Consider the following 16176-nt stretch of genomic DNA (forward strand, 5'->3'; position numbering starts at 1 on the left):
CGTTAGCTTCACATGTACAGCTCTTGAAATCATTTCTGCCTTTTTCACCATCTTCATCATCCACAACATCATCTTCACATCGCCTGCTCTCTGCTTGGATCGTCTTTCTCCCTTTTCCCATTCTTTCCCTGTCATATATTTCTTCTCCAGCTCTCTCTGTCCCTCACTTATTCTCTGACACAAGTGTAACCATGGTAACTTCTAACCCCACTTCCGCCAGTCCCTTTATTGTGGCGGGAATGAACCCCGTATAAGTTCCGGGTCAATCAGCTGCATGTCCCTTGCTCCTCTGGCTGCTGTTTTCCCTGTGGTTGGCGTACTTGTCAGATATTGACAAATTTTACACTGCATACTAGTTGACAGCGTGCAATAGCCCGGCCGATTCATTCATCTTTACACCACCTCACAATCGACTCAACGGTGAGTTGTTTGTTTTGTTTGTTCACAATGAATGAAAATGCGGCGCCGCGGTCGCGCATTCTAAAACGCCGGTAAGCTAATGCTAGGCTAGTGACAGTAAGTGCAATTACTGGTTTTATTTATCGAATATTATTGTTTTTGTTTATTCCACTATGGCCGAATGTTGAATTAACGTATCAAAGGTTGAACGAGTGATTTGATTTTTGTAGTTTTGTCCGTTTTGGATGTTTTTTGTTACTTTTCTGATTAAATGCCAAAACGGCCTATGAGACTTTTGCATTGAGTTAAATTCATTTAGATTATTGACTTTGTTGCGCAACACCTGTGATTAAATGTGTTATGCTTTGTTTGGTTTTTGGTGTATTGATTGTTGTATAAAATATGGCATTAATTACTTGACTTTGTTATTTATGGATTTATTTATTCATTTTGTCATAGCAGTAGAATGCTGTTTCATTTTCTTCTGTGAATGATAATTTATGTTTTTGACCTTGTTTAGGTCAGGTCCCCCCCCCCGCGATCAGCCCTGATCAGCGCGGGATGGCGAGCCACCCAACCACCCCTGCATTGCGGTAGGACTTGTAATTCTATGGATTGAATCGAACTGTTGACACATGACCTATCACAGGTCAATGGAATAAAACTAGATTTGTCATACCGGACTAAACAACATCCCACCTCCTTTTGGAACTTAATAAGCTGTTTTGTATTGTCAACATTATTTTTGTTTGTGATATATATGGTTATATCTTCTTTTTCTTTTCTTTTTTTTTTTTTGTACATCTGTCTATACATTTCTCATAACATACATAATATATATATTTTTTGAGCTCTATTTTGGTTTTCTGTGTTTTATTCACACACTCGGGCTCCATAGTTGAAACTACTTCTGGTAGCTCATTATCTATGAAGCTGCAGTCAGGCGCCCTGGTCCTTTACCGCGTTACACAAGAGTTTTGTACAAGTGCCTACATTTGTTTCACAATAAAAGCTTCCTCTAAAAGAGCATTTAATTTTAAAAAATCTAAATTTTGTGTAAAAATAGAATATCATTAGTTTGATCAATAAACAGAAGGAATGAGCAGTTGATGTCGGTGACTTTTTGGATCATTTGCAGTGCTTGCAGAACTTTTACACTTTGTGCTGCCCAAAATTGTCTTATTATTACTCATTAAGGTGTAAACCTGATATCGCTTGAGATCAAAGTGTCACGGCTGTAGTTCTTAACAGTTGCATTTGTATTAATGAAATGAGTCACTGTGCCACCTACGCAAATGCTCACATTACCTTTTTTATTTTATAAAATGACTAAACTCCCTAAGTGACATGTGGTTTTACGGTGGTTACCAACTATCAAGTAACGCAGGGTCGTACACATAACAGGTCGGCTGTTAGTCTAGATTTATGTGGTAGAACTGTTTGTAACAAAAACTGCCCTTCAGTTAATGAACTCTGAGCTCCATCAGAGCTGTTTCAGGTTTTGCAATATTTTGTTGATTTTACATGTTTGAGATTATAACATTTTTAATGAATTCTTTATCACTTACCTCACCTTTCAATTTTATGTGTAACATTTACGTTACTGTAGTTATTATGGCAACTTGTGAAGGGTAATACTGGTTCCTTTTTGGTACTTTGGTGTTGACCCGAGGACTGTTTAGAGACTGAGTAAAAAAGTTGTTAGAAGACATTTTAAGAGAAACTGTAGTCTGTAGGGATGCAACGATACCAATTTTTTCAAACCGATCCGATACCGATACTTGGATCGGAGTACTTGCCGATACCGAGTACAAAAACCGATACTTCTACCACACACAAGTTAAACTTAACCGGTAGTAAAGAAACGACCCCACACAACTCTTTAACACAAACGAAACGTTTACTGAACGTAAGGGCAGAGACAAATACTGTACAACACATCCCTTTTTTATGATATTGATATTCCAATTCCTTAACCAAATGAAATACACTGTATAAATGAAATAATTCCCTTTCAAATTATATTAAACAACCCAACTTATGTTATCACCTTTTGGTAAGTGACTCACTAATATACACTCCAAAACACGTTATATAAATCCACTAAACATACAATATTCACACATGGGCTCCACACACTCACATTCACACTTGTTGCAGGCCTGTTTGCTGCTCACGCCGGACGATGGAGAAAAATCCTCTTCTCCCCAGTAAGACCACAAAAGTCTGACTTACAGTTCCGTTGCTCGGTAGGTCGCCATTCACCAGTCCCACACTAAATCCACTCCCTGCGGACCGATGCTGTCTCTGCTACAGCGCGTTAGCCAGTCACTGTCCAGCTCTCCGACAGTCCATAGCAGTTGCCTCCGTGGCGCAGCCAAGCAGTCCGGGCTAGCCTTTAGCCTCAGCGGTCATGGCTGGAAACACAGTTTTCCACGGACGGTGGTGCGACCATTGAAACAAAAAGTCACTTCACCCACACTCTGTTGCGAAGCTCTCACACAGTTAGCTTTCTAGTCACACACTCTTTTGTGCAAGTTAACCTCAGTAAAACTAGCCGAGTCTCTCACTTTGGTTCAGCTAACCTCGTGCATCTCTCCATGCCGTTCTCTTCTGTGAACTGTGAACACCTTATGTGGCGTTCAAGTCCATGGGAATTATGATTATCTACTCCCAAATTCCCATCCGGGCTACATAAGTATCGGTTGACTTTTACGAGTACGAGTACGCACACATTTTACAGTATCGGCCCCAATACCCGATACCAGTATCGGGATCGGTGCATCCCTAGTAGTCTGTCATACACTCACATCCCAGAGAGACCGGAGAACGCTACCACAACCAGAAACCAGGGTCAGGCTAGTCATTGGGATAGGTAGCTCAAGTCTGAGAGTTTTGGCTGCTGAACATTAACTGTTGATTCAAATAAGCTGGTGGTGAAGCTTCAACTTCTGAACTTTGATTAGCAACTTTAAAACACAGGTTATCTACTGGCACTAACGGCACTCTTGGACACTTGAGCTGACTAAAGATACAGGACAGTCGATGTGGGTGAACTATGAGGCTGTGTGGATAGGGAAAACCCCCAATTGTTTCACACAAGTGCCGAGAGACTGACTACACTGTGTACGCACAGCTTGCTCATAGAAAACCCAAAGCAAGGGTTTTGTGGGTTGATGAAGGTATTGTAAGTGTAAAACTACTGTGAGGCCTGTATGTAAGAAGGCAGGTTTCAGTGAGGTTTTCTGTGGGCCATCCCCACTGTTAATTAATCCCACAGTTCTCTGTTTTCTTATTCTTGATCACCAGCTAAGAAAACAAAGGCAAATTCTTAAGGATTGCATCTCAGTGATTTGGCCACTTTTGTTAAAAGTCAAACTGAGAGACAAAAAACAAAGTAAGACTGAGACAATAAAAGGAACAAACACAGTGATCTCTTCCTAAAAGTCTTAAGCAGGTGAATGAACCAGATGCTTGATTCCCTCCCACATCCTGATGAGAAAAGCTGAAGAAGTCACGCCTGCAATCAAAAGATGGAGATTACTACTCAAGGTCAGTGTTTTAGGTTGAATTCTGCTATTGAATGCTGATGGCAAGTGTATGACTGGAAACAAGTTTATGCAAGCCTGAATTAATTCTAAGACCATTGGCAGAGGTTGAAGGAAAAGTAAATAAACCAGATAAATAATTTGGAATTCCCCATGCTATCACTAAACCTGCTGCTAAAGGTGTATCAAGGTTTTGTTACATTTAGATTAGATTTGATAAAACTTTAATAATCACTCGGGTGGGTTCCTGTGGGAAATTGAGTATGTACTGCATGAACTGTAGTTTAAAAATGATTTCTGAGTCATAAGAATCAAGTGTGGAAACATTAAAGTTCATACCTCATAAATGGCAAACAGCAAAATTTGAAAGAGACCTGCCTTTATTTTTAAATGTAATTTAAAAAAAAAAAAAAAAAAAAAAAAAAATGCAAGCTCTTACAGATTTGCAGATTTCCTCACATTCAACTAAATTGGACAGAAGATTTTGTCCAACAGTCACAAAAGATTTTTTGGACTTCTGCTTTACAGCAGACCACTTCATGTTTTTGAAGTTTGATCCCAGAAGTCAACTTTGGCACAAATGATGATTGTTGTTTCTGTATTTCAACTGTCTTGTTTAAACCTGGGGTTCAGCGTGACTCCAAACAAATTACAGGACATTGTGAAATCCTCCTGCTGCAAAGCCACTGTGTCCACATGAGGCTGGAAAAGTCAATGCTTTGAATCCTTAAACAAAAAATTAACGGCCAAGTGAAGTGGGTGATGCTTTTGCCTCTGTTAATGTTTCCAGTGTGTCCAAGAGTAAGGCACCTACAAAGCCGCACTTGCAAGCTGGAGTAGGAAAGAACAGACACACAAACAGTTTTCCTTCATTTCCATCCTTCAGCCATGAGGTAAATGCATAAACCCAAAGATTTAAGTCTTTTACATACTTCTGTTTTTTGACGCTTTGACTCAGTGAACCAGCATCCTGCGACTGCGACACAGAGCAGAATAAACCCACAGAAAACCACAAGTGGGATCAGTCGGCTCCGACGGGACAAACCACCTGCCAGGAACAACCAAGCACAGATGAGACACAACATGAATGTCACATGTATTAAACTATCAAGCACAGAAGTTACATAACATTGAAATAAAGTTAGAATTACTGAAATACAAGTCCTGATGGTCACTTTAACACTTCAAGTCCCAGAATTCCCAGGGCAGAAAACATAAAACAGAACTGCTTAAGGGTATTACACTACACTTCCTGTATGTGCTTCAAAATAAGAGCTGCACGTGTAAAGGACTATACAGAGAGGCAGCACTCAGTGAGAGAGAGACTTTTTAATGGTCTTCATTTGTTCCTCATGTTCTCACCTTTACTGTGAAACTCTTCTGCCAGATCAGGAGTTTGGAGAGTTTCAGGATGCAGTGGTGTCTCTGTTGTCACCGTTTTAGCTGAATTTAAATTTGGCAGAACAGAAGATTTTAAATTATTTACAATATATTCAAATATTCTTTAATGAGCAAAATTAAGGTAAAATAAAAAGTATGCTAGTCTTTAAGGCAAGTTTGAAACCAAACAAGACTCTTTTTAGTCCAACTCACCAACAATCAGATGAACAATTGAAGACTTTGTTTGACTCTTTAACTTTGGGACGAAACATCTGTATCTTCCTTCATCTTCTTGTGTCACATTAGTGATTCTTAGTGAGATGTTTCCTTCTCTCAGGCCGTCTTTGAACAACGCCGTCCTCCCGAAGTACGATGGGAGCTTCATGTCAGTCATCTCCCTGTTGTGCCTGTATAGATGAACATATTCCACTCGGCTCAGATGGTCGTTGGGGTCAGGACGACGATCGGGCCTCGACCACTCCACCGTCAGTCCTGCCACGTTAATCTTTGGCTCTACATAACACGGCAAGATGACGTCATCACCTGGATTGGTTATGATAGGCTGACGAGACCCGACCACATGAAACTGAGCTGAGGAGGAGAAATAAACACATTCTGCTGAAAAGTATGACAATTTAAAACATGATTCAGAAAAAGAAAAGGCAGAGCTGCAAAGAATAAGAAAATAAAATGAGTCCAAGATCAACAAAAGATCAACAAGAGTTTTTTTTCCCATCTCTTTTGAGGAAATTGTGGTTTGCTTTGGTTAGGAACTAACAAGTTCCAAAGGCAAATATTGTCATCACTACGCTATCCAGTTTAGAAAAAATCTAAAGCAAATACACACAAAAGCAATATACACTACACGTTTTCTACCAGTATAACACTTTCAGACTGGTGCTACATCATCACTGACTTTGATCATGGTTTTAAATCACTTGCTTCATCATTATTTCTATATTTGCGTATAAACTAGAGTGTAAACACGGTGACAGCGCATCAGTCATCAGTCCAGACGCAACTAATGTGAATTAAAGCTTGAAAACTAGACTCATATTGCAGTGAAATCTTACCTTCAACAGGTGTGAGAGCGGAAAACAGCATAAAGATGAGGTTTAAAGCTCTAAGAGACACACTGAACCTGAAGTCTGCTACATCCATCTACTGTGAGAGTCAGACTTTTTCTTTTTCTTCTTCAGTCAAGTTTAACGGCAGTTTGAGTCAGACACTGAGTCACAGCAGCTGATAAATGTCGGTCAGTCTGTTCTTACTCCGCCCCTCTCTCCCTCCGTACACCTTTTTTTTTTTTTTTTTTTTTTTTAACCACACACCAAAAGCTGAACCACAGCGAAGACGCAGCTTACCTGTTCAGACAGAAGCTTCATTAACTGATCGCTATTGTATTCTTCATGGAGACGAGAACACTTCTTCCGTTACAGATCTGAATGCGCTTCAAGTGCAGCTGAGTCTGAAAGTGAAAGTAAACAGAGAAGCGCGCGCGTGGGGGGCGGGGCAGGTGCTGTGGCTTCCTACTGATTTCTGTTTCGTCGCTCTACTTCTGCTGTTAGAAATGTTTGTAACTGTGTGTTCAGTGTAACACGTACACACATTTCCTCTCTTTACACCTTATCCTCTTCAGCGTCCTGGTGTAACAGAGTTAGAAAATAGCTTAATGAATTTCCTCAAAATTGATGTGCTTTGTGAGTAGTTGGAGCCACCTGGTGGACAAATACCGCAACTGCAACTGTTAAGGTTCCAAATTGCTGCACAGCGCATGCCTCAGCAAAGGAAAATACTCTCAAGCTGGTGGTAGGTGCTTGTGAGCGATACTGTTGTCAATTTTGTATGTGTACTAATGAAAACATTCTTATAGTGGTAACCGTCAACATGTATTTTGATTGTAAGCAGTACTAGCATGTATCCTGAAAGTTACAGGCATTTTGATGCATGGGTAGTAACTTTATTCACGAGTAGCATTTTTAGTTAGCATGCTAAGCTAATACTCGTTAGCTAGTCAGGTGCTTTTTGACTTGCACTCAGCTCTAATGTTTCTCTATGAGATTGTAATTGTTCTAATTCTTTTTAACAGAACTGAATGTTGCAGTTGCTTTGCACACTGTTAATGACAACTGTGTGCTGTTTTCTTTGTACCAGGTAGGCGCTGTTAAGTATAAGTTTTAATTGATGCTGTTGTATAGGGAAAAAAAAGATGAACAATGATGATTGTTTTATAATAGAAAAGCTGTTTTTATATGTTATTGTTGTTGGTTAGGAAAAAGGAGATATGTCTCATCACTCATTTACCACAAGGAGAAAAATAAATAAATAATACTGCTACTATACGATCACAGGTTTGGTTTCAGCTAGAACTTTTAAAAGAAAGGCTTTGTTGATGTTGTGTTGTATAAATATATCTTAGTCATTTGTTAAGTGTTATGTTTGGGGAAAAAAAGGAAAATACTCCCAAGCTGGTGAACTGAATGTTGCAGTTGCTTTGCACACTGTTAATGACGACTGTGTGCTGTTTTCTTTGTATCAGTTGCCAGAATAAAGAGGGAGCCCAGAGTAAGGGCAAGTCCAGCGTTGCAGTGCCGTCCTTTCTACATGGGCATATCACACCACTTGCACGATAGACTCACAGAACAGCAACAGGATTCTCTGGCTGCCTGGAGCAGCATCTAACAACCAACTCGCAAAATAAAACTAAATAAAAACAAACCAACAAACACGAAAACACCAAACATTATGATACAGACTTATAATGTGCACCGATGTTTTTTCGAAATTCTATTCAAAAAGTGAGCGCGAGAGCCCTCTGTGCGCCTGCTCGCTGCTGAAGTCAAAGTAAACTTTATTGCCTGTGTTAGGTATTATCCATGACTGTCCTTATCTTGTACAACATCTACCTCTCAGACACCACCCTAACAGAGTCCAGCTCCATCCCCACAACATTACTGGCCTTGTGGATCAGTTTATTTAGTCTGTTGGCGTCTGTGACCCTCAACCTGCTGCCCCAGCATGCAACAGCATAGAGGATAGCACTGGTGTGTTCGCCCAGGGCACCAAACAGGCCAGGACCACCACTGGTTACATGTACAGTACTGTGTAAAAGGCTTGAGTAACAACCCTGCTGTCAGGATCTGGAGGTATGACTGGAAAATTCCATCAGGCAACTGAGTTCCTTGGTCTCCACCGCTGGGTGGAGCCATCATCTCTCCTGCAGTCCTGCACACCCGAGGCTGATTCTGGTTAATCAGGTCGAGGAGTTCATCTCCACTCAGACTCTCCTTCACTGCCAGTTTGTCAACGACGTCACGTTGGTATTGGCTCTAAGGTTTTTCATGCTCTTGCTACTTGTTTTCCTGGATGTTCTTCGCCTTTGCCCGAGAGAGAGAGAGAGAGAGAATAAGGAATAAAGCTGTATTTCGTAAAGAACTACTAGAAATAAAATACTTGGAATATTTTAGCATGGTGTGAATGTTCTTTGAAAAAGTATCTGAAAGGAATGTTCTCTGGGACAACAATAAATCTCAGGAGTATGGAGGTGATTCCAGCAGACAGTTACTCTAGGAGAGCTGGACAGGGAAAGAGAAGGTCCTTAACCCATCAGCAAGACCATTATCTGCTCCTTTGTGCCATTTTTAGGTGCTGCAATAAAATGTCAGCCTACCGCATATTTTTTTTCTGCTTTGATTTTTAGGTTGTTCTCTTTAGGTTCATCATTTTCATTTTCATCAAACAATTCTTTAGTTCCTCACACATTACCCAGTCCACATGAAAGTAGATATCCAGCATGATCTTTGGTCAGTCACAACTCAGGATCTCTCACTTTCCTGAATACTTTCTGTAACTGTCCTTGAAACAGTTAAAATAAAGTTGGTTATTTCCTATGTTTCTGTGATAGATTCATGCTTAATTTAGTTCATTTATTTATTGGATAAGATGATAAAAGTGTAACATTGATTAAAAAAACGTGTCTAAAATATGTGATTACAAAATATGGGTTTGTTAAATATGTAAAGTGCTGTAAAGTTTGTATGAGGTAGAGTTTGTAATGGTCACATGACCAGAGTTTGGCTGAGAACACAACCATGGCATTGTGAAGCTATGGATACAGAGCTATAGATGCATCTACAGCCTCAACGTTAATGTTATTCTGCATGTGGTCCAAGAGGCGCACACGGTATGGTTTCATGTATATTGTTTGTATAATGTTGCATCCGTGTTCTACACTGGTAATAAGAGGACATTTTTTTTAGTGATATCCATTATTTTGCATTTTTTCTGTTCTGCTTGCTCAAGACTGTTTATGGACACTGACATCAGAGACTCTGATAAGCTCAAAAACATTTGTTGTAAACTTTGTGTTTCTTCAGTTTTCACGGTGTCTGAAGACAAAAGTGAGAGAGAGAGAGAAATTAATTTCCAAAGACATCAGTATGATGCGTGGCCATCTGGTGACTGGGGTGTTTTTGAATCTGCTGTTGTCTAATTTTGGTGAGTCCACGTGAAATGTAGCCTCAGTTTCCTGTTCTTAGTTGACAGGTGTTATCCCCAGTGTGGTCTTCTGCTGCTGTAGCCTATCTGCTTCAAGGTGAGATGTGTTGTGCTTTCAGAGATGCTCTTCTACATAGAGTAGCTTGATTGTGATGAATAGCCGTGTAAGTTATTTTCACAGAGCTGCTGCTCACTGGATATTTTCTCAATGTTTGCTGTCTTGACCGTGTGAGCTTTGAGCTGTTGCTGATGTAATTGGCTGATTAGATATTTGGATTGCCATGACTAGCAGTGGAAGAGGTGTATCTAATAAAGTGGCTACTGAATGTACATAGCTGACTTTACCTGGACTGTACAGTAGTTGTTCAATGTTCTCAGGCTGTACATTTTGTCTTTGTCTCTTTTTTCTGACAAATATAGTTTCACACATTATTTTTACTTTTCATCAGTTTTGTAAAGTTTCATCTGATTTTTGTTTCTGATAATATGTTACTCTACATTAGGCCTACAGTTTTGCAGAACTCTCTCCAACGTCACAAAGTTTTTGAGGGGAAAAAAAGATAAACATTTTGATGAGTCTGTAAAGTGTAAGGAAAGGTTTAATCTATTTCTCATAGAGTTGAAATGATTTACTGAATATTCATTTTTGATATTCTGTGTTATGAAAAATGCCCTAAGTGTTTTGAGAACTGCGTGAAAAGAGAATGGCAAATCGACTGAGAAAAATTGTACAAATTTGAACATCTTCAGCTCAGTAACGGTTTTTGATATGGGCGGTTGCCCGGGCGGCATCACGGGCATCGGCAAAAAAAAAAAAAAGTTGCTCGTACTCATGCTGCCCCGACATCATGCCAGCGCATTTTGGGGATGCATAGGGACCGATTTTCCGGTTTTACCGGTTTTCTGTCGCCCATTTGCTGGGAGTAAGGGCACCCTCCGTTTGCGAGGTGTGCCTGCTGCTTGCGGCGCAGGGAGGAGAGGGCGGGGCGGCATCTAATAACCAACTGGCAAAATAACACAAAATAAAAACAAACCAACAAACATGAAAACACCAGACATTATGATACAGACTTATAATATACACCCATGGATTTTCGAAATTCTATAAAGTGAGCATGAGAGCCCTCGGTGCGCCTGCTTTCTGCTGTGCTGAAGTCAAAGTAAACTTTATTGTCATCTCCGCTACATACAGTACAGTAGGGGTGTGGGGGGGAGCCATAGCCCTGTCCTCCAGGGCATGAAGCAGGTATGGAGGAGATCCAGGCCCCAGAGTGCGAGATCCCAAGAGGGACCATCAGAGGGTCAACTGTGTAACCCTCCTGGGAAGAGCTGAGGAGAGCCCCAAACAAGGGGTCACCCAGCAGCCACGGAGCAGAAGCCAGAGCCAGCTGCGCCAGAGTGAACCGATCCGCAGGCCCAGAGGCCTGAGGGCCTGACTGAGGCACAGGCGCCCAGTCCTGTCAAGCAGCCACCAGGAGTGAGCCGGTACATACCTGAGCGCCCAGCCCTGGACACCAAGAACCACCAACGCACATACACTGACGACTAGGGGGCAGAGTTGTTATACATTTTAGAACGACTCCACACTCTGCAGCGATGATTATAGCTGGAGATGCCACTTGAAAAGTCTCCTTTGTATTATTATAGAGTCTTTAACTTACTATGTAAAGTGCATTGAAGCAACTGCTGTTGTTGAGATTTGGCTCCATAAATAAAATAAAAAAAGTGAAGCGAGTTTTTATATTTGCTCTCATCAACGTCTCCTGCCACTTCAGCCATTTATCTTATACTAGAAAAATGAATCAGAACCGATTTTAATGTGACATGTTCTCTGATCATTTTCTTTTTCGTATCTGCACAGGAAACTCTGTCCTTAGACTCCGACTAAGATAAGAACAACATTTGAACACATGGGAGAGAGAGCACTATGAGTGATCCATGTTTGGCAAATAAAAAAGGGGCCCGCCAGGTGGCGTCGGTGAGAAACGTGACTTTATACTGTCAAAATCAGTGCAGTTCTTAGAAATGACCTCAGTAAATAGTGATGTGAGATTGCAGAGCTCACTTTTTCACGTAAATAAATTAACCTTTTGTTAAATCTGCTTGTTGTTTGGTTTTTGTCTTAAAATGTTACACAAGCTGAGGTTTCAGAATGAAAGGTAAGAGATGAGATAAACCTTTATTAGACCCACATGTGGGTAATTCTTGGTCATGGCAGAAAGTACAAGAGCTGTAAAAATTAGGAGAGAAACACAATAGAATAGAATAAGATAAACAGAATAACATACAAAAATAGAAAGAATACCAGCCACTGGAATACAATAGAATAAGTACTATACAATTACAATAAAATACTGTGCAAATAGAATAAAATACTTTGTTACTGTGTGTTTGCTCTTTCATTCAGTGAAGTGGTCCTTTGTACTGACAGATCACTCAATTTAAAAAGAAGCACGATATTTATATATTTTATTTATTTAGACCACAAATTTGATCTTTTAAATTAAATATTAAACAACTTTATGATTAAAATAATAATTCATTTTCTTGGAGAGCTGGAAAAGTACAAGACAATAGTTTACATTCACCTGACTAGCATGTGACACACTCACTGTTAAATAACAAAATGACAGAAACTTGGCACCTGAAAAAACAACAACAAAAAAATAGAAAAAACAGCTTTGTCATGACTTGCTTTCATTAGTATGATGACAAGATATTTCTAAGACACGTGGATTGAGTTTCCTCTCACATGGAAAAGCCTGAGCCAAACAAGTGGATGAGTCAGTGTTTGGGGGAAAGTACAAAGCATAAATTCAGTGATTTGAAGATATAGATGGTAAAACTGAAGAAGAGTTTTAAATGCAGTTGAAACAATGATTAAATGAAAACCACATTTTTAAAAACCTGATTAAAATTACAGCCTGACAGGATCTGTTGATGAGCTCTGAGTATCTGAATGAAATCAGATACAGTGGGAAGAAGGAGAGGCAAAGATCAAACAGGAAGTGAGCTAATCATTAGTAAATTAGTGGGAAGTCCCTGTCTGCTCAGTTTCTATAAACAGATCCACACATAATAAACATATTAAGGAAGTTTCACTTGTACACATGAAAGCAGAAACTGTAATGAGAAATTGCAAGGGACTGGCTCAGTCGGGTAATTCTGGAGTACATTTTCCAGTTTTCTATTTTCCAAGCTTCATTCATAGCGGTAGAACAGGTTACTCAGTACACTGCTGAAAAACAGAAACTGAGCACTCTGTCATCCACTTCTTCAACTACCAAGCTGGAAGTGTTTGTTATTCACGAGTTATATAAAAAATTAAATAAAAAAAAATCACAGGCAAAAAAATGACAAGTACAATAAACAATAAATAGTTTAAGAACAAAAGTCTATGATTTTACAGCAGTGCATGCAAAACAAGCGGGTCTTTAGCTGCAGCAGGACTCGGCTCAGTTTACATTTACAGTTTTTATACATGAAGACAAAACAAAAATAGATCCCAGCACAGACTCTGATGTCTCCGCTCAGCTGGCTGCTGGTTTGATTGTTGAGTAGAAAGTTGCTTCAGAATCTGTTTCTGCTAAAGACACAAAAATGCAACCTGTTAAACTACTAACAACATGCAGACATTAAAGTTCAACTACACTTCATTACATGCTATACATTTTTAAAACATCTACTTACGTCACTGTAAGTAGATGTCCATGTTCCACACAGGGAACAGATGTGTGGGCTTTCTTTGTTTCACGCTTCATTTTTCTGTGACTCTCACACACAGTCTGAAGGGGTTGTCCCCGCCCCCTTAAAATATGACTGCCTCTACCTTCAGCACTGTTGCAGTGTCACAGTGTTGCAGTGAATCAGTACTCACTTGCAGTAATGGGCAATTCTTTATAATGAATACTTTTACCGTAAGCACTGCATACATTTTGATGCTAAAACGTTTTTAACATTATTATTAAGGAAGATCTTTGTGTACCAATAATAGGAAATGCAGTAAGTTTACATTTAAAACAATCTCTGTGATGGTACAGGACACAGCACAGTCATTTATAAGCCACTTTTCTGTGTGTCATGAAGATAAATCATGGCCTTGTAGAGGAACCAAATGCAAGACGCTGAGGGAGGCTGAGCAATGACCAGAAAGTAAAGTCAGTACTCCATGTGAAAAATCCCTAAAATGCATTTAAAGGAGAGAGGACAGAGTTCAGCCTGTCTTACATGGAAAATGGGTGCAATGATGCAGTGAAACGTGCAAACATAGAATCACAGGATATAAGGCTATAAAAGCTTGTACAGTTCTTACAGTGTTGAAGGTTGTGTTATTCCTTAACACAGTCTGAACTCTCTTAGGCAGCGTTCTTGTTTCTTTAAGTAGTCTTCAGGAATAGTTCTCCGGGGTTCTTGAAGGACATTCAAAGCTCTTCTTTAGATGTTGGCTGCCTTTATATGACCCTGTACTTCAAAAATGTTGAGGCCCGGGCTCAGGGAGGCCAATCCATGACTGACAGTGTTTCTTTGTGTGTTTTTCTAACACTCTATGTTTTTAGTGCGTTGGCAGTGTTTGGGATCATTGTATTCATAATTTCATCAGTTTTGACAAGATCTCCAAAACACTGGCTGAAATGAAGTAAAAAAAAACATGAGGAATGCTCCAGTGTGTTTTACAGATGGCTGCAGACACTCACTGTACCTCTCTCATGACCTCCTCTGTACATACTGATGACAGTTTGAACCAAATATTTAAATTTGGGATTCACTCCATCACTTCCTGTTTTCCTACCTTAAGAATAGCTTCTTGATGGCAGCCCTACCACTGACACCATTTGTGATTAGGCATCAGTAAACGTGCAGAGATGTCCCAGATCCCAATGGTTCTTTGGGAATCATCTTGTTGGTGTAAAAATGCTGTTTTGTGTTTCTCAAACTGTGTTATATTTGGCATTTTTGTAGAATCTGATGACAAAATGCGAATATTTAGGTGCAACAAAGATGCAAATAAAAATGTGTTCGTTGTTATGTGTCGACACAACTCTGGTTCATCAGTGGGTTAGGTTCCTTTTAAGTAGCTTAACAAATAAAAAACACATCCCCCTAAAAAATTAAAATAAATAAAAAATATATATAAATGCATGAAAAAGCAGCCAGTGTCCAAAATAAATCTTTGAAAGACCTTGGAAACCAAATATAAAAAAATGAGGTTAGCTCAGGACTTTTGCACAGCACTGATACTATCTTGCCACACTGTGTCATATTGTGACTTTAAATCAGGGCCCTAAATATCAAACATGAGAGAACTCTCTCCTCATGGTAGGGGGGACTAAGAAGCGAGGAGAGGAGCATAGGAGAATGTAATGAGAAATGCCCATACACCAGGCAGAAGTAAACCCAGAGAAACTAAAAATAGTAACATTTAAATAGAAACCAAAAGTCATTACACGTGACAATCTGGGAACACAACAGATTTTGATTATATTTTTGTTACTCATGTCTGGTTTCTATCCCCCCGACCACGAGTGAAACCACATTTTTCAAAACTCTCTGAACCCCCTCTGAGTCACCCACCTGTATTTGTTTGTTTCTATGTTTAGTTATTGTTTGTATCTTATTATGTGTTGATACTCCATTAACTCTATAAATCATTAACAAAATGAAACTTTTCCCTTGCTTGTCTGCTTCCTTGATAAGGACCGATACTTTTGTGTCATTAAACAATGATGTGGTAGTTTCATGCACGATTACACTTGACTCAAAGATCAAAGAAGTTTCACTCATGATCAGATAACATAGCACAAATAAAGTCTTTATAACTTTAAACAAAAAGGAAAAACTAAGGTAATATAAACAACATACATGATATGCTTCAGGCTCTTGTGTACGTGTGGGAAAGATCTCTGCATATGTTTTTACCTTTGTCACTCTTTGGCTGCACTTCCGGTACGATGGTGACATCAGTGTAGGAAACATCAGGGTCAGTTTCACCTGCAGCACAACACTTCTCACTGTTAAACATCTGCTTGGAAATATGATTTTCGACCATAAAACAACCATGTAAAAAGTTAAACATATAGCTCTCTGCTACATGTAATCAATCTCATTTATATAATTTGTTCTGTTAAATCACTAAATATAGATCAGCTCAGTAAAGAGAGTACATTACAGAAAACCATTTGCAACGTAAATCCTGCTGTTGATTCATCAAAATGAGATTCTTAAAGCTGTAGCGCTCTTCCAGGTTTTTTGTCTTCAGTGACCTGAATGCTTCTACATGACACTCTCTGACTGTTTTACCAGGAAACATCTGCTGCTTTTTTATGCTGTTTCCCAACAATGAGCTCTCAGCGAT

The 16176-nt window shown here is 39.5% G+C and overlaps 2 protein-coding genes and 1 long non-coding RNA gene across 8 annotated transcripts in view; 1 reads left to right on the plus strand and 2 right to left on the minus strand.

The window, feature by feature from the left end:
- Window positions 1-263: 263 nt before the first annotated feature.
- Window positions 264-5789, plus strand: LOC120434247. The gene is made up of 5 exons (XR_005609019.1): window positions 264-420; window positions 920-992; window positions 3847-3951; window positions 4738-4840; window positions 5665-5789. It is a non-coding gene; the product is annotated as an uncharacterized LOC120434247 (long non-coding RNA).
- Window positions 4645-6638, minus strand: LOC116318488 (myelin-oligodendrocyte glycoprotein-like). Of its 2 annotated transcripts, none has more exons than XM_031737504.2 (4): window positions 5541-6390; window positions 5310-5390; window positions 4880-4995; window positions 4645-4778 (listed from the first exon to the last, which is right to left on the minus strand). In XM_031737504.2, the coding sequence occupies exons 1-4, from the start codon at window positions 6061-6063 to the stop codon at window positions 4758-4760; spliced, it is 741 nt and encodes a 246-aa protein (XP_031593364.2). In that variant the 5' UTR covers window positions 6064-6390; the 3' UTR covers window positions 4645-4757. The 2 variants fall into 2 exon arrangements, with proteins under 2 accessions (XP_031593364.2, XP_039457905.1); XM_039601971.1 differs by lacking the exon at window positions 4645-4778 and adding an exon at window positions 6401-6638 and having other exon boundaries at window positions 4795-4995; window positions 5541-5918.
- Window positions 6639-12000: 5362 nt separating this feature from the next.
- LOC116318550 (low affinity immunoglobulin gamma Fc region receptor II-a-like) overlaps window positions 12001-16176 on the minus strand; it is a 50471-nt gene continuing 46295 nt past the window's right edge. For 4 of the 5 annotated variants that reach the window (XM_039610186.1, XM_039610188.1, XM_039610184.1 and 1 more), the window contains 2 exons: window positions 15741-15812; window positions 12001-13410 (listed from right to left, as the gene is read on the minus strand). In XM_039610186.1, the coding sequence (XP_039466120.1) occupies window positions 13355-13410; window positions 15741-15812 (128 nt within the window). In that variant the 3' untranslated portion in view covers window positions 12001-13354. The remainder of the gene's footprint in view (window positions 13411-15740; window positions 15813-16176) is intronic. The other variant, XM_039610185.1, reaches the window with a different exon arrangement.

This window comes from Oreochromis aureus, linkage group 3, assembly GCF_013358895.1.
Source record: "Oreochromis aureus strain Israel breed Guangdong linkage group 3, ZZ_aureus, whole genome shotgun sequence".
Classification (NCBI taxonomy): domain Eukaryota; kingdom Metazoa; phylum Chordata; class Actinopteri; order Cichliformes; family Cichlidae; genus Oreochromis; species Oreochromis aureus.